Source organism: Musca autumnalis, unplaced genomic scaffold (genome assembly GCF_047663935.1).
Source record: "Musca autumnalis isolate F117 unplaced genomic scaffold, ASM4766393v1 scaffold_1, whole genome shotgun sequence".
Lineage (NCBI taxonomy): Eukaryota > Metazoa > Arthropoda > Insecta > Diptera > Muscidae > Musca > Musca autumnalis.
Genome location: NW_027411644.1, coordinates 131,787,771 through 131,812,054, shown reverse-complemented (window position 1 = coordinate 131,812,054; position 24,284 = coordinate 131,787,771). Strand labels below are relative to the sequence as shown.

The 24,284-nt window shown below is 36.4% G+C and overlaps 4 protein-coding genes across 7 annotated transcripts in view; 1 reads left to right on the top strand and 3 right to left on the bottom strand.

The window, feature by feature from the left end:
- Window positions 1–24,284, top strand: part of Snap25 (Synaptosomal-associated protein 25kDa) — a 762,009-nt gene that overhangs the window by 51,984 nt on the left and 685,741 nt on the right. The window lies entirely within an intron of this gene.
- The window catches only part of LOC141406761 (ATP-dependent DNA helicase Q4-like), a 92,070-nt gene that overhangs the window by 36,250 nt on the left and 31,536 nt on the right, over window positions 1–24,284 (bottom strand). The window lies entirely within an intron of this gene.
- LOC141403146 (uncharacterized) lies at window positions 71–3,397 on the bottom strand. Its single transcript, XM_073985333.1, has 3 exons — window positions 2,692–3,397; window positions 1,734–2,572; window positions 71–1,573 (listed from the first exon to the last, which is right to left on the bottom strand). The coding sequence occupies exons 1-3, from the start codon at window positions 3,395–3,397 to the stop codon at window positions 71–73; spliced, it is 3,048 nt and encodes a 1,015-aa protein (XP_073841434.1).
- LOC141403087 (uncharacterized) lies at window positions 15,372–18,723 on the bottom strand. Its single transcript, XM_073985270.1, has 2 exons — window positions 17,038–18,723; window positions 15,372–16,877 (listed from the first exon to the last, which is right to left on the bottom strand). The coding sequence occupies exons 1-2, from the start codon at window positions 18,721–18,723 to the stop codon at window positions 15,372–15,374; spliced, it is 3,192 nt and encodes a 1,063-aa protein (XP_073841371.1).

The following is a 24,284-nucleotide window of genomic DNA, read 5'->3' as shown; positions in this document are numbered from 1 at the left end:
ACTCTAGAATCTGACAGAGGCACTGAATTTGTAAACGAATTTGAATTTGAAGTTGTTGAGACCTTCCAATTCACATCGAAATGTTTTCCAAGTAGCACAAAGTTTGGTTTGGTAATGGTTCATCCCAATCTAATGTAAACTGCCACAGCTGTTGAATAAATATCTTTGATTTCACAACAACCGGAGCCAGTAGACCAAGAGGGTCGAACAGTTTTGCAAGTTCAGACGTAACTGAGCGCTTTGATATTGATGATGGTCGATATTTGTCTTCACGCAAAATTGGTCTGCTTGAGGCATCCAATATAACCCCAAATGTTTTTATTGTTTTGTTTATATTTTCATCCAAATCTAAGTTGACTTCTCGGTCGCTATGTGGTATATCTTTCAGCAATCTAAGAAAATTCGAAGACCATTTTCTTAAATTGAAACCATGTTGCTTCAAAATAGCTATCAATTCCTTTTGAGTTTCAAGGGCTGTACTTAAGCTGTCGGCACCACTGAGCCCATCATCCATATAAAAGTTTTCCTTGAGCATCTTTGATCCAAGTGGATAACGATCCATGTTGTCGTCTGCAATTTTCTGCAAACATTTTGTAGCAAGATAAGGCGCTGTACGAGTGTCATATGTGACAGTATTCAGCTTGTAATAACTAACAGGATGCGTCGTATCTTCTCTCCATATAATCAGTTGATATTTTTGATCATCAGGATGTAGTAGTATTTGCTTATACATCTTTTCAATGTCTGTGGTGAAGACAAATTTTGGCAATCGAAAACGCAGCAATATAGAAAAAAGTTCACTTTGGACAGTTGGCCCAGTGTACATCAAATCATTTAACGAACAACTTGACGAGGTTTTTGCGGATGCATCAAATACGACCCTTAGTTTTGTTGTGGTACTATCCGGTTTGAGAACACAATGATGCGGGATAAAATATTTTTTGTTTGATACCGTCCCCACGTCAATCGTTTGCATGTGTCCCAATTGTTCGTATTCTTGCATAAACTTAATGTATTGACTTCGGATGTCTTCCTTCTGTAGAAGCCGGCGTTCCAGGCTCATAAATCGGTTATACGCCATTGCATGTGATTTGCCCAATGCAGTTGGAGATTCTCGGAAAGGGAGCCTGACAATGAAACGACCGTATTCATCCGTCTGAACATGTTGATTGTAGTGAGATTCACACAGCTTCTCTAGCGGAGACATTACTTCCTCACTCGCTTCTACTTCCTCGAGCTTCCATAGTTTTTCGATTGCTTGTTCTAGTGACGTTTCACTATCGAAAATTGCACATGTCAACGCTGCTGGTGTGACGTCCGTTGAGGTTTGTTCTATTAAGCCGCCAACAATCCAGCCGAGCGCAGTATTTTGTAGTATGGGTTGATTGCCACTGAGTTTTATTGTGCCTGGCTGCATTAGGCTAAAGTAGAACTCTGCTCCAAGTAGAATATCAACCTTTCCTTGCGTGTTAAAGTTGGGATCCGCTAATTTAATATTCTGTGGGATCTGCCATTTAGTGATGTCCAGATCGTGATTCGGTTGCGCTGGTATAATTGTTGGCAAAACAAACGCCTCCAAATCAGTTGAAAATTCAGAATTATTATATAACATCTGCACATTCACCCGATGATAAGCCTTCCTTTGAGTCTTTCCAACTCCCTCAATGGCCAATGAGGCATCCCTGGTTCTAAGTGATAACTTTTTTTATCAGCCTTTCAGTCACAAGGTTCACTTGTGAGCCCGAGTCGAGTACCGCTCTAAATTCACCTGACATACCGTTTGCAGCCTTGATGATAACCTTAGCAGTAGCTAGAATTACGTTCTTCTGATCTTCGACTGATGCTGACGAGATTGCAGCTGTGTTGACTGGTGCGGCATCATTCCTTGTGGTTGGTGATTGATTCGAAGCTATTGAAGATGTCTTCGATTTGCTTGGCAAATGTAGTAAAGTATTGTGCTTATATTTAAAGCAGTTCGTACACATTTTATGTTGTTGCACCCATTTGAGCCTCTCAGATTCCCTCATTGCCAAAAATTGTTTACAACGATAGATGGGATGGTGGCCGTTTTTGCATAGGCTGCATTTGCTGTTATCCTCCACTGATGCTATGGACGAAACCGTTTTGCTTGAACCTTTTTGAGTAGTTGCCACTTTTCCAATTGATTCCATCGACTCAAATTGCAGCTCCAAAAATGCAAATAGCTCATTCATGGTAGGGACTTCCTTCGGCTTTGTTAACGATTGCATGAATCGTATGTACAGCGTCTGATCCAATTTTTTCGTGATCAATTGGATCAGTAGAGCGTCCCACGACGAAGTGTCGATATCCAAATTTTTCAGGGCTAGCATGCATTCCCTCGTGGTGTCATGCAGAGCCTTTATTGAAGCGGTAGATGAGATTCCTGTTGGCTGGTTGATAATCTTCTCTACCAATGTTGAAACAAGAATTCGTTTATTGTTGTAACGATCTTGAAGCAACATCCATGCTGTTTTGTAGTTTTCCTCTGTCAAGGCTAGATGGCTTACAAATTCGTTTTGAGATACCACATTTTTTGGACGTTGGGGAGTGGCTGTTTGTCAACCATCTCCAAAAACAGTTCATAGAACTGTCGCCACTTCAAGCAATCCCAATTGAATTGAGGGATTGTTACCTTCGGTAGTGGAAGTGCGCTGTATGTTGCCAAGTTACTTCCCAGTAGAGGTGCGTTTGTTGCATTGTCAGAGCATTTGTCTTTCAGGACCGCCAGCCGAATTAGGTTATGTTGAACCGTATCTTCTAGGCTATCGTAGCTATCTTGATCTAGCCCGATTCTGGAAGGGTCCTCAATCTGCTGCCAAATTTCTTCGTACAAATCTGTGATTTGACTCCACAACTTTTTGATCGTCTCTTCTTTGATTCCATAAAATTGATTTGATTGTCCGGTTTCGATATTGTCCAAGCTCTGCAGATGGCGCATAAGGGCAGCCATTCTAGCTTTTATCCTTCGGGCCAGCCCCTCAACTTGGGCAGATGCAGGTTCCTCTACCTGGACCGATGTTTGGACTTCTGAACTAGTTTTTTGGGCCTTTTCCGTTGGACCTGGCCTGCTCTTTGCAGACTTCAATTTGTCTAATTCCGCCTCGATATAGTCTATCGTTGAACTAAACTTTTCTCCAATGTTCTTGTGTAAATTCTCCGCTATGTATGGGTCGTCCTCTGGCAAAGACGGATCATTGCGGATCTGGTTTTCTGCCTTTTCAAACGTCTGCCAGAGCCCCACTAGCTCATTACGCTTTCCTACGTAGAACTCTTCCGTTCTTCTTTCAAGGGGAGCCTTTTTAATTGTCGCCACGAATTTATCAAAATTACTGCCCCTTACTTCCTGCAGGGCTATGAGTTCTTGTACTGTCGCCATTGATAAAATTTTTTTTCAAAAACACTTGTGGGGTTTTAATGGATTTATATTTTGTAAAAGTTTCCGAAACCACTTGTGGGGTTATAGGATCCTCTCCACTTGAACGGTGAACAACTGCCCTTTTTAAATAAATTCCAGGATACGTGTTGTGTCACGTCTGGTAATTTTACCGATGATTCTGTTTGCGTCCTTTTTGAAATAAGGTACGCTTCTGCTTGCTTCAAAATGCGTGTGGCTAGCACGAGGGATGCGATGTATCCAAAGTTGCGTGTAGAATCTGCAAGGATTTGTGTTGTATCCGATGTTGAGTGTAGAATCTGCAAGGATCTGTTGTGTCTGAGGTGGCGTGCTGAATCTGCAAGGATCTGTTGTGTCTGAGGTGGTGTGCTGAATCTGCAAGGATCTGTTGTATCTGAGGTTGATTATAGAATCAGCAAAGATGTGCGGACACGAGGATTCGAATTTAATATACACGACGCGTTATACATAAACCGAAACAATCACGTCGGGGTCACCAAAAAATGTTAATCTAATTAGAATCTGGTGTTACTCCATTCAAGCACATAAACTTGAATTGGCACTTAAGATTCTCTTTCGGGTTGTTCCTTACAAGCACATGAACTTGAAGGAAACCGTCGACTAATAATTAAAAGAGGTGGCGGATTGTAGTACTAAAAGACGAATGTTTATCTTTATTGATTTCACTCTTTTATAACAATACTTTCTTAACATAAATGATGACTAAGCCAAATATTATGCATACAAAAAAAATGTAAAGAAATGAAATTTATAACTATTACAAAGTAAGTGGATTTAAATATAGGTCACATTAACGATAAAAACTATTGACTTACTTTAATTAATGACTGAATAATGCTTTATTGGCAATTTGGACAATTCAACTAAAAAGTGTGAAAACAAAAATAAAAATAATAAATAAATATAAGCTATGTAAGTATGTATGTTTTAAAAAAATTCATTCGAGCGGTAGCTGTGTACACGGATGGAACGTATACCTACTAAGCCACGGAAGGTAGCTCCTACACCCAAGTGTCCGAAGCCGTACGTGCCTCTAATGGAAGCCAGGACAAATATCACCTCGGACCGCTAATCCGGCTAAGAGACAATCCGGGCTCTCCTGCGCCAGCCCCTTCTTACCAGCGACGGGTCAGTTGTGGCAACCCACCGACCTCAGCCGTCGCAACTCCCCAGCGGTCTGTGCAACACGACCCTTCAACGGATGGCAGGCCCCGGCTCATCTCAGACCGAGTTATCCAGATGAGATATAGTCCCGAATCACCGCCGGCAACGCGCTCTCAACAACAGCAGGTCACTATGAGCAACCCGGGGTGGCGGGGTTAAGAGGAATGCCATCCCTTGACGAAAAAGTTGGACCTTCAAACCGGCCACAGGTTGTTAATGGACAGCCGCCAGCATTTAGTGGTGCTCAGGGCATGCCGCAGCAAGGAAATTGGGCACCTAACCAACCACCAATGCCACCATCCACAGGAAACACGCAGCATGGAGCCCTGGCCTATCTGAACGCTCCGACTCGGGAACAAGAGATTGCGCAATGGCTAAGCACATTGCGCATCCAAAGGCCACCTGGACAGAGGCATCAGACAGTGATGCGGTTTGACAACCGACCACCAGTTAAGGCGACATACTTGAAGTCGGGCCGGGCCCGGCTACAATCTGGAGGTGTATCGGTCCTCGTCCCCTTACTACATAAGAATCCTAGGCCCAACATCTTATCCTTTGTATTTTATCACAAACTGTATGATCCCTATTTTCTATTCTTATACTTTAGTTTAAACTCAAGTTGTAGGACAGCCATATACCTATATAGTTTAGTTTTATATATTTATTTATTTATTTATTGGCTTTAGAATTATTAAAATGAAGCAACTGATTATTGTACAAAGAATTTAAATAATTTAAAGCCCGTGTTAAAGGTGCATTTAATATATAGTTCCATTGATGCAATCCAACATAGAAAATATTTCTGTGCCTTAGAGAAAGTCTACCTGGTACACTAAACGGGATTTTGCTTAAAAGTTCTGGGCAATCTACAAAACCATTTATCAAATCATAAACAAATAACATAGATTGTAATTTGCGTCTTATTTCTAATGACATCATCCATGTGATGTAAATGAGGCAATGCAAAACGGATAAAAGATTTTTGAATTCGTTCAATTCTTGCAATATGGATATTGCAGTGGGGACTCCAGATAAAAGATCCATATTCAAGTTTAGATCTAACAAATGCACAGTACAATGATTTCAATGTGTATTGATCAGTGAAGTCTTTAGCATTACGTTTAATAAATGCAAGTGTGGAGTATACTTTAGGAATTAATTGGTCCAAGTGAGGTTTAAAAGAGAATTTTGAATCAAACAGAATGCCCAAATCCATTGCCTCACTTACATTGTTCAAAGAGGAATTACAAAAGCATATACATATGTGGTAAGTAAAGGAGTCCTCAATCGAGAGTATGTTACTTGGGAACATTTATATAAAATGACTTTTAGTTGTTACTTAGGCAGCAATTATCAAAATTGATAAGGTCGTTCTGCAGTGCAATTACATCGGCAGAAGATTTTATTTTTGAAAATATTTTCAAGTCATCTGCATACATTAGAAAGTTTGCAAATTTAAAGCAATTGGATACGTCATTTATATAAATATCGAAAAGAAGGGGACCGAGGATGCTTCCCTGAGGAAACCCAGATGTCTGAATATAAGGGGGAGAGCTATATTTATCAATCGGAACAACACAAATTCTGTTTTGTAGATATGACAAAAACCAGTTAAGAAACATTGAGTGAATACCCAATGAGAACAATTTAGAAAGTAATATAGTGTGTGAAATTTTGTCAAATGCTTATGAAAAATCAGTGTATATTATATCAACTTGCATAGCCGATTCCATAGCGAACAAGCAATAGTCCGAAAAGACAGAGAGATTGGACACCGTTGACTTATTTTTACGAAATCCATGCTGTTGCGGAAATATTATAGATTTGGTGTTGAAATAAAGGATATCATATATAGCATGCTCAAATATTTTAGAAATTGTCGACAGTTTGGAAATTGATCTGTAATTGGAAACCTCATTACGTTTTCCAGATTTAAAAATAGGACAAATAGAAGCCATCTTCCACCTATCGGCAAATACTCCATTTGGTTGAAAATCATCAAAATTGGATGGGCCAACGAGTGAGCGCAGTTCTTGATAAGAAATGGGCATAAGCCATCTGCATCGGTCTTTATAGAATGCTTAACTTTATTAATTGCATTTAGAACGTCGCATGTACTAAGTTGAATTAGACCCATGTTTAAATCATATGAAAAATCACAGCTGAATCCGCTAGCGTTTGTGTTTTCAAAATTAGATTTGAAAAAGTTCGCAAAAAAGTTAAAAATAATCTCTGCTTTGGCAGATGATTCATTTTTAAAAATCATTGAAGATGGAATGTCTGTTGAACGCTTTTTTGAACGAATGAAGGACCAAAAATGGTTTGGATAAGTATTAATTTTGTTTTCAATATTGAGCAAGTATTGCTTGTATAAAATTTTTTTTAAAAAATTAAACTCTTTTGAGCACAGTTTATATTGGAGAAGAACTTCATTTGAGGCAGTTTCTTTTATTTTTTAACTTTTTTAAGCCTGTAGTGTACCAGGGATGAGAAATGGAAACATTTTTCTTTAAAGGCACATGTTTGTCGCAAACATCCAAAATAACTTTGAGAAAAGCTTCATATGAAGAATTAATGCATTTATTTGTGAGTAAATCTTCCCAGACAATATTATCAAATAAGGCATTTAATGACATAAATTTTTTTAAAAAAAAAGAGATATTTCTAAGAGTAGTGGCTATTGAAATGATTTTTTATTGAATCCAACTTATGACCCAATAATATGAGGTATTTTTGGAGTAGTTCTCTTCTAAGAAGTAATATGAAGTGTACGTAGTGATTTATATTTACTTAAATTTATTTTTTAAGCTTAATGTGTTAATATATTTTATAATCGAAGCATGTTGTATTAGTCTTTTTTGGCCACAAGGCTTTTTTAATACAAAATAAATCACAAATTAAATAAATTAGAATTACAGTGCTTGAAATCATACTCCTTTACACTAGAGCAACTTGATTGTTTGATGAAATTAAATGATTCAAGTTCGACTATTAAGGCATTATTATGAATGCTCGATGGAGAAAATGGGATCAGACATTCATAAATTTTACTCTTAAAATCCGCTTGTACAAAAACTAGGTCCAGCAATTTATTTAATTTATTGAAGCAGTGATTGATCTGAAAAAGACCCATTTCAAAAAATGTGTCAATTAAGTTAATTTCTATTTCTTTATTGACGTTGAATGGAACAAAGTCATTATTAAATTCAACCCAGAGTAGTTCTGATAGATTGAAATCACCAAGTATTAAAAGTTTAGCGTTTGATCCCATTTTCTCATAAAGCAAATGAATGTTGTTAACATGAGAAGCATATAAATAACTAGTACTACCAGGTGGAACATATGATACACAAATACATAGTACGCAATCCCGCATTTGAATAACAATAAACAGTTGATCCAACAAGTCATCAATTATTACTTCATTGCAGATACTTGAATTCAGCTCCTTTCTTACTGCAAACAACACACCACCTCCACGAGTAAGGTTTAATCTTTCATAATTTCCGTCCTTTCTATAGACATTATATAAATTCAAATCGAAAAATTCAGCATCAAACAAGTCCTGGGGCCTAATTACGTGATTCGATTCGATCGAGTATTTGCTCGTGAAAAAGATTTCGACACGATAAAAAAGCGGCATGACGAGATTCGATCGAAATCGTTGATCGAATGTTTCGAGAGTAACCGGTAATCGAACTATGAAAACCTATGTGTACTATAGGGAATATTATGAAGGTAGATGTAAAAAATGGTGTTTGTTTGAAAGCAAGAACTATAAAAACAAAATTATGAATGAAAAATGTAAATGTTTGTTTAACAATACATTGAATAATAATTTCTGAATGAAGTTGTGCTAAGAAAAAAAGAAAATGATTAATTCTTGCAAAATCTTTTTGACATTGTAGTAACATATTGCTAGTACATCTACCTTAATAATCCTCTCTCAAAATAAATGAGAGAGAGTTTGGTGGGTGTTTTGCATTAGTCTCTCTGAGAGAATATTTCCTTTTGTAAACAACGGGGGATGAAATGTTTATAATGCACTTCACTTATAAAATAAAGGCTATTAATATTAAATATTTTTTTCTGTTTTGCAAAAATTCTTATTTTTCAACTTTTTTTAATGACTGCAAAACTAATGGTTAATGATTGCTTGCATTTTGATTCTAAATTTATCACAATTTCTAAAAACGACTACAAAGGACTTTTCGCAACTTCTCTTGTTATATTGTCTAAAAAATGCTGCCAATTATTTACTAACATCGTTTTTCTTCTATAAAACGACAACAAACAACAATTTTTACATTTTAAACAAAAAAGACAATAAAAAATCTTTCATTTTATTTGTTTACGATAGGCAATTTGGCCTCGAGAAATTACTCGCGAATTTATGCTCAATTATTCGATAATTTTACTCGATAACGAGTGTTGTCATCCCAACTTTGAGTACTCAGGTCGATACAACTCGATATCGAATCACATAATTAGGCCCCTGGTTGAGCCAGGTTTCGACAATTACAAATATGTCAATTTCAGACGAAGTAGAGAATTAATACAGCTGGTCACTTTTAGTGCGCATTCCAGAAACATTTTGGAAATAAAATTTCAATTTAGAGGAATCTCTCTTAGTTGGTTCGCATTTTGTAGCTCCACAGGTTTTCTGGGAAAAAATGAACGGTCTGACCTTTATACCAACAGGCCACAGCGAAGGTTTTACAATTTCATCAAAAAATGCAGGAGCAACACCAACTTTGAAATTTACGTGCTTCAACGAATTTATATCAACATCTTTCTTCGCCAACCTCGTTCACTCAATATGTTCTTTACCAATATTTGCGTTACTCATTATGAAATTTATTACTTGCTCGCATGTTGTTGTTGGTTTGAAGGCAGACACATGCACATACTTATTTTTTACAACAACTTCAAGTTCTTTCGCATCATTTTTCCCAAACGCGAGCATGCGATTGCGACGCTTACGTCTTCCCACTTGTCTCCAGTCATTAACATTGTTTGTATCGAACATGTTTGAATTTAGATCAGACGCAGCCGTTGGATATGACGTCATTGACGATGCATCATCATTACCCATTACGTTTTGTACAACAGATGAACCAACTCCAGTCTCATTGAATTGATGGTTGTTTACATTATTAGAATGTGTTACCGAAGAAAAAACAGTCGCAGGTTTTGCATTATTCTTTTTCCTTTTTTTTCAAGGTTACTGGATAGTTTATTGAACTCGTGCTTTATATGCCATTTAGATATGACTCCATTAGCCGGATTTAGCCCATTATCAGGTTTTATTTGCTAAATCCGGCCAAAATCTACCAGATTTCCCATACAAAAATAAATCCTCCTATTGAGTGGATTTGTTTTAAATCTGGCATAAATCCTCGTATACAACTCTGTTTTTTGCAACATGTTGCTAGAAAAAACAAAAAGTTGCAAGCTGGCACAAGAAACAAGGTAGATGCATCGGTGAATTGCTACACTAAAAATAATTTCAAATGTCAAATTTGCTTTGATATACAAAGTTGATTTTAATCTACCTAGACTAATATTTACGATGTCTAAACGATAAAATAATTCTTTATTTGCTCATGAGTTAGCATTAGTAGCATTTTCAATACTAAACAATACATTTGTAATTTGCCGTATGTTTTTTGAGACGAATTCAATTTACAACAACTTCTTTCAACGTTTCAAATTCGATCAGATGGGCTGATGCATCTACCTTGGTAATTGTGTTATGACTGCCATTTAAATCCTCCAAAATGTATATCTAAATGCAATGAGATTTGTCCTGGATTTATTAAATCCAGTCGAGGATTTATGGCTAGTCTAAATGAGCTATTAGATTGTTTACCTCATCAACTAGGTTTGAAACAATCGGTGCTTTCAATTCTCTTACATCTTTAGATATTGTAGAAAGAAGAGAAATCATCTCTGCTGATACAGAGAGACAATCGTCACAATTAAAAACAACGTTTAAATTTTGACTTAACAAATCAGTATGTTTTTCAGTTAAGTTTGCAACGTTTTTTGTGGAGGATCCATTTCGCACGTCTTTACAAATCAAACAACAGAGACTTAATGTTTTGTATAAAATAAATAATAATAAACGTTGGAAAAAAATAAATAAATAAAAAAAATATGTATTTACTGAAATCAAAAACCAATACATATCCAAGCTGTAGGACATCCTTTACGTCACACTAAAAAAAAAATAATAACCTGTTGACATGAGCTCTTCTATGAATGGTAAAATTCACCTATAATATAGGTGCGGGCCAATAGGCCGAAACTCAGTCAACCAAAATAAACTAACCCATGGAATGAATATGAATAGTCATTAGAAGTATATGAATATTAACAAAGAAGTAATGAACAGATCTTTTTTTCTCGAAGTAAGGGGAGAGTTGTAACGTGACCGTTACAAAGTTTGAGCTACCTACACGCCCGTTTAATTTTTTTATTATAATGAAATTATCACAATAAGTTAATTCATAAAATAAAGCCAATGCTGGTTCTAATCCATACAGCTAAACCCTTATTATCAATAATAATTAATAAAATAAAACCAATACAGGTTTTATTCCATTTTACATACATTCCCCTATCAAGTATTTCCTTAATTCACTTAAAAATACCCATTAGCACTACCCATCCTAATACACGTTTTACCCTCAGTACCTGGACAAAACTCACAGAAACCACACACAACACACCAAACTTTATAGGACAAGATTTAGTGAGTTAAAAGCAGAAGTTTTAAGTTTGTTGTTGGAACACTCAGAGTTAGCTCAGCAGGTTAGAGAGAAGGATACGGTAAAACGAGAAAACAAGATGGAGACTAATGATCTGAAGACTATTGTTGCTTTAGTACCGGTTTTTACAGGTAAAAAAGAGGATTTGGAAAGTTTCACTGCTAATCTAGAGTTAGTATACGAAACAATTCCTGAGGAAAAGAAGGAATTCTTTTTTAAGTATGTTTTTTGCTCAAGATTAGATAGTCGGGTCCAGAATAGGATTAAACAGAAAGGAATACCTAAGAATATCACTGAGTTATTATCTGCTTTGAAGACGGCCTATAAGCCCGTAAAATCATCCAATGCTGTTTTGAACGAGTTGACTGGTTTAACTCAAAGAAATAACAACTTGCAAGGTTTCGCTAATAAAATAGAAAGTCTTGTTTCTGAGCTCAACGAGATTTAGATTTCTGATTTGGGTGAGCAATGTAGGGATGCAATCATAGCTACTAACAACCTGACAGCATTCAATACATTCTTGAATGGGCTTCAGGATCAGCAAATTGTTTCAACCATTGAGGCTAGTCGTGTATTGACATTTGCCGATGCGTTACGAATTGCGGAAAGATACGTATCTCGTACAAAACAGAAAGACGTAATGTACCATAATGCACAATCTTATAGGGATAATAAACATGGTAAAAAGAAATATTACAATAACGGTAGTAATAACAAACGATATAACAACAATAACGGTAACAATGACAGTAAGAATAATAATGGCTACAACCGAAATAAAGGTAATAAAAACAACAAAAATAATAACAGGAATGGACGTAATAACAGCAATAATAATAATAACAATAATTATAATAGGAATAATAATGGAAATAAGAAAAACAATAACAACTGGAACAATAATAACCATAATGGTAACAATAACAGAAGCAACAATAACTACAATAGTAGGGATTATAATGTTAACCAGGTACAAGATCAGGGAAACTTTCAAGTTCCGGAGACCCCAAGACCTTCGTCTTCGGAGAGCACACAATAAAAGACAAAAGCATATACAGTATATCATCTAACCTCAAGAATTATGTAAGATTAAACATAGTAGATGTAGACTATCCACTTACATTTTTAATTGATACGGGTGCCGATATTTCTTTGTGTAAGGAGAAATTTTTATACCATTATGAGGAAAATCCAGATGATTATTGCAATTTAACAGGTATTTCGAGGGAAATAATTAAATCTTTTGGGTCAACTAATGTTAGAATAGATATAAATGGTATGGTTATTGAACATAGCGTTCAGCTAGTATCAAATGATATTCCACTTAGTACAGATGGAATTTTAGGCAGAGATTTTTTATTGAAATATAAGTGTAATGTTGATATGTATATCCTAACATTTAATTTAAATGGTGAAAGCATCACAATTCCTATATATGATAGTTCTTTCAAAATTAATCAGGTTGTTGTGCCGAAGAGGAGTGAAATCATTCTACCTTTTATCATCAATTTGGTAGAAGATGCGGTAGTATTAAATCGGGAAATTACGAAAGGTGTGTTTTTGGCTAATTCTATAATTCCGAAAAATGGAAATAAGCATATCAAATTAGTGAACGTTACTGACCAAGACATGACGATAGATCATATGAAATTAGAAACAGTTCCTTTAAGCAATTATGATATACTTACAGTTAACCATTCTTACTCACACAGTAGTTATACGGATGAACGTTTTGAGAGGTTAATAAGCAAAATTAATTTAGATGACTTAAATGAAGGTCATAGGAAAGAAATTGTAGCTATATTAAGGAAATATCAGTCGACATTCCATCTTGAAGATGAGGATTTAACGACAAACAATTTATAAAAAAATTATAGATTACCACAAGCGCATAAGGAAGAAATAAATGCTCAAGTACAAGAAAAGTAAAGTGATCGAGCCATCAGTTAGTCCTTATAATGCACCATTGCTTTTAGTTCCAAAGAAAGGGCAGACGGATTTGAAGAAATGGAGATTAGTTGTAGATTTTAGGAAACTTAATGATAAGATTGTTAATGACAAGTTTCCATTGACACGTTTGGACGATATTTTGGATAGATTGGGTAGAGCGAAATATTTTTCGACGTTAGATATGAATAGTTCTTTTCATCAGATTGAACTTGATCCTAAGTCAAGACCACTGACAGCATTTTCGACATGTAATGGGCATTATCAGTATATAAGGTTACCTTTTGGTCTTAAAATATCATCTAATAGTTTTCAACGTATGTTGACAATAGCTTTATCTGGTTTGGAGTCTGAAACATTTCTTTATGTGGATGACATAATAGTTTTTGGATGTAGTTTCAAACACCACGATGAGAATCTCATTAAGGTACTAGACAGACTGAATAGGTACAATTTGAAACCAACCCTAATAAATGTTGTTTCTTGAAACCAGAGGTAGTTTATTTAGGTCATTTGATAACTCCTAATGGAATTAAACCAGATCCTTCAAAATACGATGCGATAACAAGATATCCGGTTCCAAAGAACGCAGATGATGTAAGAAGATTCGTAGCATTTTGTAATTACTATAGACGATTCATGAAAAATTTTGCCGAAATAACTACATGTTTGAACTCATTATCTAAGAAGAATGGACGGAACAATGCCAAAAGCCATTTGAGACACTTAAAAATAAGTTGATAACACCACCAATTTTACAGTATCCAGATTTTGATAAACATTTTATACTAACTACAGATGCTTCTGATTTTACTCTAGGTGCAATACTGTCGCAAGGAGAGATAGGGAATGATAGACCAATATCTTATGCTAGCCGTTCTTTGAATAAACATGAGAGGAATAAGCCAGTTATTGAAAATGAATTATTGGGTATACATTGGGGAATTCAATTTTTCCATCCTTATCTTTACGATAGGAAATTTATAGTGGTTACGGATCATCGTCCACTTGTCTCATTGTTTTCTCATAAGAACCCAAGTTCCAAATTGACGAGAATTAGATTAGAACTATCCGATTATGATTTTGAAATTGTGTATAAGAAAGGAATTAATAATACTAATGCTGATGCACTTTCACGTATAAAAATAGACTCCAATATATTAAAAACAATGATACCTCAGAATATTGACGAAAAAGTTAAGAAATCGCTGGTGATAACACGAGGAATGAAAAATAAATTGCGCAATATGGATAAAGATAATGAGATGACATATCCCGATAAGCCTGATCAACTCAAAGTAGTGGAATGTACATCCATTAAAGATATAAAGCTAGCTAAAAAATTAACATTTATAATTGATGTGTCGACAAAAGAATTCACTTCTGTGAACGAATTGGCCATAAGATGTAGTGATAATCCTTATTATCTAGATAATATTTTGGAGAAGCTATCATCTGAGTTAAGCAGATTGAGTATTAAGAATATCGCACTTAGTAAAAGTGACGATATATTTGAACTAATAACCTATGGGAAATTTAAAGAAAAAATGAATAAATATTTGAAAAACAGTGACGTCAGAACTCTTTTATATGAAAATCCTCGAAAAATATTTAATGAAAAAGAAAAATATGAATTGATAAAATTATATCATGATACACCATGCGGAGGTCATTTTGGAGTAAGAAAAACATTATTAAAACTTAAACAAATATATACATGGAAGAATATGTGCAAAGAAATAAACAAATAAAACATACCAAAGAACCATTAATGAAAACTGATACACCGGTAAATAGCTTTGATACAGTAGTAATTGACACTGTAGGACCCTTAAGACCCTCAGATAATTATAGATATATATTGACTATGCAATGCGAATTAACGAAATACATAATTGCAGTACCAATGGAAACAAAAGAAGCCAAAACAATAGCTAGAAATTTGAATGAACATTTAATATTGAAGTATGGAATATTCAAGACTCTAAAATCTGACAGAGGCACTGAATTTGTAAACGAATTTGAATTTGAAGTTGTTGAGACCTTCCAATTCACATCGAAATGTTTTCCAAGTAGCACAAAGTTTGGTTTGGTAATGGTTCATCCCAATCTAATGTAAACTGCCACAGCTGTTGAATAAATATCTTTGATTTCACAACAACCGGAGCCAGTAGACCAAGAGGGTCGAACAGTTTTGCAAGTTCAGACGTAACTGAGCGCTTTGATATTGATTGATGATGGTCGATATTTGTCTTCACGCAAAATTGGTCTGCTTGAGGCATCCAATATAACCCCAATGTTTCTATTGTTTTGTTTATATTTTCATCCAAATCTAAGTTGACTTCTCGGTCGCTATGTGGTATATCTTTCAGCAATCTAAGAGAATTCGAAGACCATTTTCTTAAATTGAAACCATGTTGCTTCAAAATAGCTATCAATTCCTTTTGAGTTTCAAGGGCTGTACTTAAGCTGTCGGCACCACTGAGCCCATCATCCATATAAAAGTTTTCCTTGAGCATCTTTGATCCAAGTGGATAACGATCCATGTTGTCGTCTGCAATTTTCTGCAAACATTTTGTAGCAAGATAAGGCGCTGTACGAGTGTCATATGTGACAGTATTCAGCTTGTAATAACTAACAGGATTCGTCGTATCTTCTCTCCATATAATCAGTTGATATTTTTCATCATCAGGATGTAGTAGTATTTGCCTATACATCTTTTCAATGTCTGTGGTGAAGACAAATTTTGGCAATCGAAAACGCAGCAATATAGAAAAAAGTTCACTTTGGACAGTTGGCCCAGTGTACATCAAATCATTTAACGAACAACTTGATGAGGTTTTTGCGGATGCATCAAATACGACCCTTAGTTTTGTTGTGGTACTATCCGGTTTGAGAACACAATGATGCGGGATAAAATATTTTTTGTTTGATACCGTCCCCACGTCAATCGTTTGCATGTGTCCCAATTGTTCGTATTCTTGCATAAACTTAATGTATTGACTTCGGATGTCTTCCTTCTGTAGAAGCCGGCGTTCCAGGCTCATAAATCGGTTATACGCCATTGCATGTGATTTGCCCAATGCAGTTGGAGATTCTCGGAAAGGGAGCCTGACAATGAAACGACCGTATTCATCCGTCTGAACATGTTGATTGTAGTGAGATTCACACAGCTTCTCTAGCGGAGACATTACTTCCTCACTCGCTTCTACTTCCTCGAGCTTCCATAGTTTTTCGATTGCTTGTTCTAGTGACGTTTCACTATCGAAAATTGCACATGTCAACGCTGCTGGTGTGACGTCCGTTGAGGTTTGTTCTATTAAGCCGCCAACAATCCAGCCGAGCGCAGTATTTTGTAGTATGGGTTGATTGCCACTGAGTTTTATTGTGCCTGGCTGCATTAGGCTAAAGTAGAACTCTGCTCCAAGTAGAATATCAACCTTTCCTTGCGTGTTAAAGTTGGGATCCGCTAATTTAATATTCTGTGGGATCTGCCATTTAGTGATGTCCAGATCGTGATTCGGTTGCGCTGGTATAATTGTTGGCAAAACAAACGCCTCCAAATCAGTTGAAAATTCAGAATTATTATATAACATCTGCACATTCACCCGATGATAAGCCTTCCTTTGAGTCTTTCCAACTCCCTCAATGGCCAATGAGGCATCCCTGGTTCTAAGTGATAACTTTTTTTATCAGCCTTTCAGTCACAAGGTTCACTTGTGAGCCCGAGTCGAGTACCGCTCTAAATTCACCTGACATACCGTTTGCAGCCTTGATGATAACCTTAGCAGTAGCTAGAATTACGTTCTTCTGATCTTCGACTGATGCTGACGAGATTGCAGCTGTGTTGACTGGTGCGGCATCATTCCTTGTGGTTGGTGATTGATTCGAAGCTATTGAAGATGTCTTCGATTTGCTTGGCAAATGTAGTAAAGTATTGTGCTTATATTTAAAGCAGTTCGTACACATTTTATGTTGTTGCACCCATTTGAGCCTCTCAGATTCCCTCATTGCCAAAAATTGTTTACAACGATAGATGGGATGGTGGCCGTTTATGCATAGGCTGCATTCGCTGTTATCCTCCACTAATGCTATGGACGAAACAGTTTTGCTTGAACCTTTTTGAGTAGTTGCCACTTTTCCAATTGATTCCATCGACTCAAATTGCAGCTCCAAAAATGCAAATAGCTCATTCATGGTAGGGACTTCCTTCGGCTTTGTTAACGATTGCATGAATCGTATGTACAGCGTCTGATCCAATTTTTTCGTGATCAATTGGATCAGTAGAGCGTCCCACGACGAAGTGTCGATATCCAAATGTTTCAGGGCTAGCATGCATTCCCTCGTGGTGTCATGCAGAGCCTTTATTGAAGCGGTAGATGAGATTCCTGTTGGCTGGTTGATAATCTTCTCTACCAATGTTGAAACAAGAATTCGTTTATTGTTGTAACGATCTTGAAGCAACATCCATGCTGTTTTGTAGTTTTCCTCTGCCAAGGCTAGATGGCTTATGAGTTTGTCAGCCTCGCCCGACAAATTCGTTTTGAGATACCACATTTTTTGGACGTTGGGGAGTGGCTGTTTGTCAACCATCTCCAAAAACAGTTCATAGAACTGTCGCCACTTCAAGCAATCCCCATTGAATTGAGGGATTGTTACCTTCGGTAGCGGAAGTGCGCTGTATTTTGCCAAGTTACTTCCCAGTAGAGGTGCGTTTGTTGCATTGTCAGAGCATTTGTCTTTCAGGACCGCCAGCCGAATTAGGTTATGTTGAACCGTATCTTCTAGGCTATCGTAGCTATCTTGATCAAGCCCGATTCTGGAAGGGTCCTCAATCTGCTGCCAAATTTCGTCGTACAAATCTGTGATTTGACTCCACAACTTTTTGATCGTCTCTTCTTTGATTCCATAAAATTGATTTGATTGTCCGGTTTCGATATTGTCCAAGCTCTGCAGATGGCGCATAAGGGCAGCCATTCTAGCTTTTATCCTTCGGGCCAGCCCCTCAACTTGGGCAGATGCAGGTTCCTCTACCTGGACCGATGTTTGGACTTCTGAACTAGTTTTTTGGGCCTTTTCCGTTGGACCTGGCCTGCTCTTTGCAGACTTCAATTTGTCTAATTCCGCCTCGATATAGTCTATCGTTGAACTAAACTTTTCTCCAATGTTCTTGTGTAAATTCTCCGCTATGTATGGGTCGTCCTCTGGCAAAGACGGATCATTGCGGATCTGGTTTTCTGCCTTTTCAAACGTCTGCCAGAGCCCCACTAGCTCATTACGCTTTCCTACGTAGAACTCTTCCGTTCTTCTTTCAAGCGGAGCCTTTTTAATTGTCGCCACGAATTTATCAAAATTACTGCCCCTTACTTCCTGCAGGGCTATGAGTTCTTGTACTGTCGCCATTGATAATTTTTTTTTTCAAAAACACTTGTGGGGTTTTAATGGATTTATATTTTGTAAAAGTTTCCGAAACCACTTGTTGGGTTATTGGATCCTCTCCACTTGAACGGTGAACAACTGCCCTTTTTAAATAAATTCCAGGATACGTGTTGTGTCACGTCTGGTAATTTTACCGATGATTCGGTTTGCGTCCTTTTTGAAATAAGGTACGCTTCTGCTTGCTTCAAAATGCGTGTGGCTAGCACGAGGGATGCGATGTATCCAAAGTTGCGTGTAGAATCTGCAAGGATTTGTGTTGTATCCGAGGTTGAGTGTAGAATCTGCAAGGATATGTTGTGTCGGAGGTGGCGTGCTGAATCTGCAAGGATCTGTTGTGTCTGAGGTGGCGTGCTGAATCTGCAAGGATCTGTTGTATCTGAGGTTGATTATAGAATCAGCAAAGACGTGCGATCACGAGGATTCGAATTTAATATACACGACGCGTTATACATAAACCGAAACAATCACGTCGGGGTCACCAAAAAATGTTAATCTAATTAGAATCTGGTGTTACTCCATTCAAGCACATAAACTTGAATTGGCACTTAAGATTCTCTTTCGGGTTGTTCCTTACAAGCACATGAACTTGAAGGAAACCGTCGACTAATAATTAAAAGAGGTGGCGGATTGTAGTACTAAAAGACGAATGTTTATCTTTATTGATTTCACTCTTTTAAAACAATACTTTCTTAACATAAATGATGACTAAGCCAAATATTATGCATACAAAAAAATGTAAAGAAATGAAATTTATAACTATTATAAAGTAAGTGAATTTAAATATAGGTCACATTAACGATAAAAACTATTGACTTACTTTAATTAATGACTGAATAATGCTTTATTGGCAATTTGGACAAATCAACTAATAAGTGTGAAAAAAAACATAAAAATAGTAAATAAATATAAGCTATGTAAGTATGTATGTTTTAACAAAATTCATTCGAGCGGTAGCTGTGTACACGGATGGAACGTATACCTACTAAGCCACGGAAGGTAGCTCCTACACCCAAGTGTACGAAGCCGTACGTGCCTCTAATGGAAGCCAGGACAAATATCATCTCGGACCGCTAATCCGGCTAAGAGACAATCCGGGCTCTCCTGCGCCAGCCCCTTCTTACCAGCGACGGGTCAGTTGTGGCAACCCACCGACCTAAGCCGTCGCAACTCCCCAGCGGTCTGTGCAACACGACCCTTCAACGGATGGCAGGCCCCGGCTCATCTCAGACCGAGTTATCCAGATGAGATATAGTCCCGAATCACCGCCGGCAACGCGCTCTCAACAACAGTAGGTCACTATGAGCAACCCGGGGTGGCGGGGTTAAGAGGAATGCCATCCCTTGACGAAAAAGCTGGACCTTCACACCGGCCACAGGTTGTTAATGGACAGCCGCCAGCATTTAGTGGTGCTCAGGGCATGCCGCAGCAAGGAAATTGGGCACCTAACCAACCACCAATGCCACCATCCACAGGAAACACGCAGCATGGAGCCCTGGCCTATCTGAACGCTCCGACTCGGGAACAAGAGATTGCGCAATGGCTAAGCACATTGCGCATCCAAAGGCCACCTGGACAGAGGCATCAGACAGTGATGCGGTTTGACAACCGACCACCAGTTAAGGCGACATACTTGAAGTCGGGCCGGGCTCGGCTACAATCTGGAGGTGTATCGGTCCTCGTCCCCTTACTACATAAGAATCCTAGGCCCAACATCTTATCCTTTGTATTTTATCACAAACTGTATGGTCCCTATTTTCTATTCTTATACTTTACTTTAAACTCAAGTTGTAGGACAGCCATATACCTATATAGTTTAGTTTTATATATTTATTTATTTATTTATTTATTGGCTTTAGAATTATTAAAATGAAGCACCTGATTATTGTACAAAGAATTTAAATAATTTAAAGCCCGAGTTAAAGGTGCATTTAATATATAGTTCCTTTGATGCAATCCAACATAGAAAATATTTCTGTGCCTTAGAGAAAGTCAACCTGGTACACTAAACGGGATTTTGCTTAAAAGTTCTGGGCAATCTACAAAACCATTTATCAAATCATAAACAAATAACATAGATTGTAATTTGCGTCTTATTTCTAATGACATCATCCATGTGATGTAAATGAGGCAATGCAAAACGGATAAAAGATTTTTGAATTCGTTCAATTCTTGCAATATGGATACTGCAGTGGGGACTCCAGATAAAAGATCCATATTCAAGTTTAGATCTAACAAATGCACAGTACAATGTGTATGGATCAGTGAAGTCTTTAGCATTACGTTTAATAAATGCAAGTGTGGAGTATACTTTAGGAATTAATTGGTCCAAGTGAGGTTTAAAAGAGAATTTTGAATCAAACAGAATGCCCAAATCCATTGCTTCATTCACTTTGTTCAAAGAGGAATTACAAAAGCATATATGTGGTAAGTAAAGGAGTCCTCAATCGAGAGTATGTTACTTGGGAACATTTATTTAAAATGACTTTTAGTTGTTACTTAGGCAGCAATTATCAAAATTGATAAGGTCGTTCTGCAGTGCAATTACATCGGCAGAAGATTTTATTTTTGAAAATATTTTCAAGTCATCTGCATAAATTAGAAAGTTTGCAAATTTAAAGCAATTGGATACGTCATTTATATAAATATCGAAAAGAAGGGGACCGAGGATGCTTCCCTGAGGAACCCCAGATGTCTGAATATAAGGGGGAGAGCTATATTTATCAATCGGAACAACACAAATTCTGTTTTGTAGATATGACAAAAACCAGTTAAGAAACATTGAGTGAATACCCAATGAGAACAATTTAGAAAGTAATATAGTGTGTGAAATGTTGTCAAATGCTTATGAAAAATCAGTGTATATTACATCAACTTGCATAGCCGATTCCATAGCGAACAAGCAATAGTCCGAAAAGACAGAGAGATTGGACACCGTTGACTTATTTTTACGAAATCCATGCTGTTGCGGAAATATTATAGATTTGGTGTTGAAATAAAGGATATCAAATATAGCATGCTCAAATATTTTAGAAATTGTCGACAGTTTGGAAATTGATCTGTAATTGGAAACCTCATTACGTTTTCCAGATTTAAAAATAGGACAAATAGAAGCCATCTTCCACCTATCGGCAAATACTCCATTTGGTTGAAAATCATCAAAATTGGATGGGCCAACGAATGAGCGCAGTTCTTGATAAGAAATGGGCATAAGCCATCTGCATAGGTCTTTATAGAATGCTTAACTTTATTAATTGCATTTAGAACGTCGCATGTACTAAGTTGAATTAGACCCATGTTAAAATCATATGAAAAATCACAGCTGAATCCGCTAGCGTTTGTGTTTTCGAAATTAGATTTGAAAAAGTTCGCAAAAAAGTTAACAATAATCTCTGCTTTATCAGATGATTCATTTTTAAAAATCATTGAAGATGGAATGTCTGTTGAACGCTTTTTTGAACGAATGATGGACCAAAAATGGTTTGGATAAGTATTAATTTTGTTTTCAATATTGAGCAAGTATTGCTTGTATAAAATTTTTTTTAAAAAATTAAACTCTTTTGAGCACAGTTTATATTGGAGAAGGACTTCATTTGAGGCAGTTTCTAAATAACGCTTATGCAGTTTGTTTCTTTTATTTGTTAACTTTTTTAAGCCTGTAGTGTACCAGGGATGCGAAATGGAAACTTTTTTCTTTAAAGGCACATGTTTGTCGCAAACATCCAAAATAACTTTGAGAAAAGCTTCATATGAAGAATTAATGCATTTATTTGTGAGTAAATCTTCCCAGACAATATTATCAAATAAGGCATTTAATGACGTAAATTTAAAAAAAAAGAGATATTTCTAAGAGTAGTGGCTATTGAAATGATTTTTTATTGAATCCAACTTATGACCCAATAATATGAGGTATTTTTGGAGTAGTTCTCTTCTAAGAAGTAATATGAAGTGTACGTAGTGATTTATATTTACTTAAATTTATTTTTTAAGCTTAATGTGTTAATATATTTTATAATCGAAGCATGTTGTATTAGTCTTTTTTGGCCACAAGGCTTTTTTAATACAAAATAAATCACAAATTAAATAAATTAAAATTACAGTGCTTGAAATCATATTCCTTTACACTAGAGCAACTTGATTGTTTGATGAAATTAAATGATTCAAGTTCGACTATTAAGGCATTATTATGAATGCTCGATGGAGAAAATGGGATCAGACATTCATAAATTTTACACTTAAAATCCGCTTGTACAAAAACTAGGTCCAGCAATTTATTTAATTTATTGAAGCAGTGATTGATCTGAAAAACACCCACTTCAAAAAATGTGTCAATTAAGTTAATTTCAATTTCTTTATTGACGTTGAATGGAACAAAGTCATTATTAAATTCAACCCAGAGTAGTTCTGATTCTATTAAAAGTTTAGCGTTTGATCCCATTTTCTCATAAAGCAAATGAATGTTGTTAACATGAGAAGCATATAAATCACTAGTACTACCAGGTGGAACATATGATACACAAATACATAGTACGCAATCCCGCATTTGAATAACAATAAACAGTTGATCCAACAAGTCATCAATTATTACTTCATTGCAGATACTTGAATTCAGCTCCTTTCTTACTGCAAACAACACACCACCTCCACGAGTAAGGTTTAATCTTTCATAATTTCCGTCCTTTCTATAGACATTATATAAATTCAAATCGAAAAATTCAGCATCAAAAAAGTCCTGGTTGAGCCAGGTTTCGACAATTACAAATATGTCAATTTCGGACGAAGTAGAGAATTGATACAGCTGGTCACTTTTAGTGCGCATTCCAGAAACATTTTGGAAATAAAATTTCAATTTAGAGGAATCTCTCTTAGTTGGTTCGCATTTTGTAGCTCCACAGGTTTTCTGGGAAAAAATGAACGGTCTGACCTTTATACCAACAGGCCACAGCGAAGGTTTTACAATTTCATCAAAAAATGCAGGAGCAACACCAACTTTGAAATTTACGTGCTTCAACGAATTTATATCAACATCTTTCTTCGCCAACCTCGTTCACTCAATGTGTTCTTTACCAATATTTGCGTTACTCATTATGAAATTTATTACTTGCTCGCATGTTGTTGTTGGTTTGAAGGCAGACACATGCACATACTTATTTTTTACAACAACTTCAAGTTCTTTCGCATCATTTTTCCCAAACGCGAGCATGCGATTGCGACGCTTACGTCTTCCCACTTGTCTCCAGTCATTAACATTGTTTGTATCGAACATGTTTGAATTTAGATCAGACGCAGCCGTTGGATATGACGTCATTGACGATGCATCATCATTACCCATTACGTTTTGTACAACAGATGACCCAACTCCAGTCTCATTGAATTGATGGTTGTTTACATTATTAGAATGTGTTACCGAAGAAAAAACAGTCGCAGGTTTTGCATTATTCTTTTTCCTTTTGTCTTCAAGGTTACTGGATAGTTTATTGAACTCGTGCTTTAGATTGTTTACCTCATCAACTATGTTTGAAACAATC

What these genes read in the sequence shown, in the direction of transcription:
- LOC141403146 (XM_073985333.1), bottom strand. Translation starts at nt 3,397, where the DNA reads ATGGCGACAGTACAAGAACTCATAGCCCTGCAGGAAGTAAGGGGCAGT. An exon ending in AAACGCACCTCTACTGGGAA is followed by an intron (nt 2,573 to 2,691) that starts GTAACTTGGCAA and finishes GTTGACAAACAG; the next exon opens with CCACTCCCCAACGTCCAAAA. An exon ending in TACTCGACTCGGGCTCACAA is followed by an intron (nt 1,574 to 1,733) that starts GTGAACCTTGTG and finishes ACTGATTTGGAG; the next exon opens with GCGTTTGTTTTGCCAACAAT.
- LOC141403087 (XM_073985270.1), bottom strand. Translation starts at nt 18,723, where the DNA reads ATGGCGACAGTACAAGAACTCATAGCCCTGCAGGAAGTAAGGGGCAGT. An exon ending in TACTCGACTCGGGCTCACAA is followed by an intron (nt 16,878 to 17,037) that starts GTGAACCTTGTG and finishes ACTGATTTGGAG; the next exon opens with GCGTTTGTTTTGCCAACAAT.